A 3,842-nucleotide genomic window follows, 5' to 3' on the forward strand; every position below is an offset into this window, starting at 1 on the left:
TGAGCAGAGTAAGTCTGATTCCCTGTAAGGACTTCTCTGTTGACATCCACCCCTTGGTGCTCATATGACCTGATGCAGTTGCGAGCGCCGTAAAAACTCATCTACTAAAACAAAACTAAACGCGAACTGCCAGGAAGAGAGTTGCGAAGGAAGTGAGAAGAGACAGTGTGCACTCACGGCGGATGATCTTGGCCTTGGGGTCCTCATTGATGCGCACCACGTTGACGATGGAGCGCGCCTGCTGTGCGTAGCGTAGTGTGCTGAGTGTCTCCTCTACGTGTTGGCTGGCCGGGGACACGGTGGCGATCATGGCCGTCTTAGAGTTACCGCCCAGTGACTCTTTTAGTAGCCTGGGGGGACACATACACACACACACATGGCTGTCTTAGAGTTACCTCCTAGAGACTCTTTTAGCAGCCTGTAACATATACATATATGTATACAGATATACACACACACACATATACATATACACACACACACACACACACACATGGCCGTCTTAGAGTTACCTCCCAGCGACTCCTTTAGTAGCCCGGGGGGACACACATATACACAGATATGTATATACATACATAATACACACACAAATACACACACACGGCCGTCTTGGACTGACTTCCATACTCCGACCCTCAGCAATACATTACATATGTTTTCTACGTGAAGCCTGGCAGCTCTGAGAGTGACAGTAACCCTGACGTCAAAGTGGAAAGAACACATTAGAGCACCCACCAGCCACCCTCCACACACACACACACACACACACACACAGAGCATGAACAAGGAGACATCCTATGACAAACAAAATGTTCAGTTTTCCCACTGCTCTATACACACGTGTCGTTTGTCTGGCAGACGTTGGCCGTGGCCCCCTGAAAAACTTCTGCCTTATCTTCTAAAGCTTCAGACAAAAGCAGCACAGACATTTTTTGTTCCGCAAATAATCGCAGACACAGTCAGTATATAGGCCGTGCCGGAGGAGGTCAAGGACTCCAGTATGACACAGTCAATATATAGGCCGTGCCGGAGGAGGTCAAGGACTCCAGTATGACACAATCAATATATAGGCCGTGCCGGAGGAGGTCAAGGACTCCAGTATGACACAGTCAGTATATAGGCCGTGCCGGAGGAGGTCAAGGACTCCAGTATGACCGGGACTAGAGGGAAGTGAGGGCGCGACAAGCCCACTGAGGTAAGGGTTACCATTTTACTAGAAGATCTCTTTTCAAATCACGTGTGACCAATATTGGTCAAATGTGGAACGTGTTGAAAATTAGAAATAGTAACTGGAGAGAGAGACATCAGGACCCAGAGAGAAACTGTTCCTTTGTTTTATCTTCTGAAATGGGGGGGGACACCCAAGGAACACTTTGTGAAGTAGAAGGAAAGTCTGAACGGTGAGACAGAGACTGTGAGACAAAGACAGAGACAGAGACAGACATTGAGACACAGATTGTAATAGAGAGACAGACATTGAGACAGAGACTGTAATAGAGAGACAGACATTGAGACAGAGCCAGTGAGACAGAGCCAGTGAGACAGAGCCAGTGAGACAGAGACAGTGAGACAGAGACAGACAGAGACAGAGAGACAGAAATTGAGATAGAGCCAGTGAGACAAAGACAGAGACAGACATTGAGACAGAGACAGAGACAGTGAGACAAAGACAGAGACAGAGAGACAGACATTGAGACAGAGACAGTGAGATAGACATTGAGACAGAGACAGAGAGACAGACATTGAGACAGAGACAGTGAGAAAGACAGTGGCGTGAGACAGAAGCATTGATGAGAGACAGACAATGAGACAAAATGAGACAGAGACAGACAGTGAGACAGAGACAGACAGTGAGACAGAGACAGACAGTGAGACAGAGACAGACAGTGAGACAGAGAGACAGAGACAGACAGTGAGACAGAGACAGACGGTGGGACAGAGAGACAGAGACAGACAGTGAGACAGAGACAGACAGTGAGACAGAGACAGACAGTGAGACAGACAGTGAGATAGATTTCTGCACCATGTGAGCACCGAGTCCCTGTAGGGGATGAAGATTTTCCGCTTCTTGGTCACCGATCTCTCCGACAGCAGGGAGATGACCTTGCCCAAGGTCAACAGCGACTTGTTGATGTTAGCTCCCTCCTGGAAGTGACGGAGAAAAAAACATTTAGAGAGGACAACAGCAACATGACAACGCAGCACCACACAACAGCAGACAGGACGGAACTACAGTCGGTGAAGAAATGACACAGAGTCATGGCAGAGAGCAGAACACAACACAGCACAACACACCACAACACGACACAACACAAAATAACACACCACAACACAGTTTTAGAAACAGTTTTACAGCACTTGAAACACAATAAGGTCATATAAGCGCTGAAGAATAGAGGTGATACAAGAGAGTAACAAACACAAAAAAGAAGGAGAAGAGATAAGGAAGATAGATGTTTGATAGGAAAGAAGGAGCAAACCACACCTCAGCACCTGCAACCACCCACACAACACAACACAACAGACTGACCAGTGACCCGTACATAAAACACGGACCCCCCGCAGTGCGCCAACCACCCACACAACACGACACAACACAACAGACTGACAAGTGACCCGTACATAAAACACGGACCCCCCAGTGCACCCGCCAACCACCCACACAACACAACACAACAGACTGACCAGTGACCCGTACATAAAACACGAACCCCCCAGTGCCCACACGTACCCGTAGCCTCTCCCCCGAGGTGTTCGCCAGGGACTGCCGCTCGCTGCCTGCCAGGTCGACCAGGTTGATCTTGCTGTTGACGCTGTGGTCGTGCTCCTGGCCCTCGATGCTCTCCGTCTGCGCGCGCCCGACACAGTCAGGGCAACACGGGAACAGAACATGGGTGGTGTGTGAGTCAATGCTGGGGGACTTCTTTGGCTACTTTCTCCATTACAACAGCAATGATAATCATAACAACAATAATAATCATAACAACAGTAATAACCATAACAACAGTAATAATAACAATGATAATAATCATAACAACAATAAAAATAACAACAATAATAATCATAACAACAATAATAATTACAATGATAATAATGAATAGCACTTATGCTCCGCGCTTTCATTTTCTAAAAAATGCTCAAAGAGATATCACATTTGAAAATTACTTGACAGGTGTATAATAGAGCACATATTGTGTATGTTTATACAGCACACATCACCAGTCTACCGCATGCTCTATGTGCTTTACCCTATCAGTACCCTTTACCCTATCATTCCCCTTTACAACTACCATGACCCTTTACAACTACCATGACCCTTTACAACTACCAGTACCCTTTACAACTATCAGTACCCTTTACAACTATCATGACCCTTTACAACTATCATTAACCTTTACAACTACCATTACCCTTAACAACTATCATTAACCTTAACAACTATCATTAACCTTTACAACTATCATTAACCTTTACAACTATCATTAACCTTTACAACAATCATGACCCCAGCAAGGAAAACAAATTTCTATGGGAAAAAAAAGTGACACAATGAGCCTGGTGATGACAACATGTACATTAAAAAATGTCAAACACAATAAAAACTCACTCACGAATAACTTCAGCAAAGCCCAGATACACAGAGAGTACCTTTGTCTGAGTGAGCACTATGGCGTTTACCTTTGTCTGAGTGAGCGCTGTGGCGTTTACCTTTGTCTGAGTGAGCACTATGGCGTTTACCTTTGTCTGAGTGAGCACTGTGGTGTTTACCTTTGTCTGAGTGAGCGCTGTGGCGTTTACCTTTGTCTGAGTGAGCACTATGGCGTTTACCTTTGTCTGAGTGA

At 46.0% G+C, this 3,842-nt stretch overlaps 1 protein-coding gene across 1 annotated transcript in view; it reads right to left on the reverse strand.

The window, feature by feature from the left end:
- LOC101859378 (kinesin-like protein KIF14) overlaps window positions 1-3,842 on the reverse strand; it is a gene marked incomplete at its 3' end in the record, with an annotated part of 30,393 nt that overhangs the window by 8,138 nt on the left and 18,413 nt on the right. Inside the window, 3 exon segments of the mRNA XM_013090608.2 lie at window positions 178-350; window positions 2,024-2,145; window positions 2,732-2,848. Coding sequence (XP_012946062.2) covers window positions 178-350; window positions 2,024-2,145; window positions 2,732-2,848 — 412 coding nt within the window.

Source organism: Aplysia californica, unplaced genomic scaffold, assembly GCF_000002075.1.
Source record: "Aplysia californica isolate F4 #8 unplaced genomic scaffold, AplCal3.0 scaffold01363, whole genome shotgun sequence".
Classification (NCBI taxonomy): domain Eukaryota; kingdom Metazoa; phylum Mollusca; class Gastropoda; order Aplysiida; family Aplysiidae; genus Aplysia; species Aplysia californica.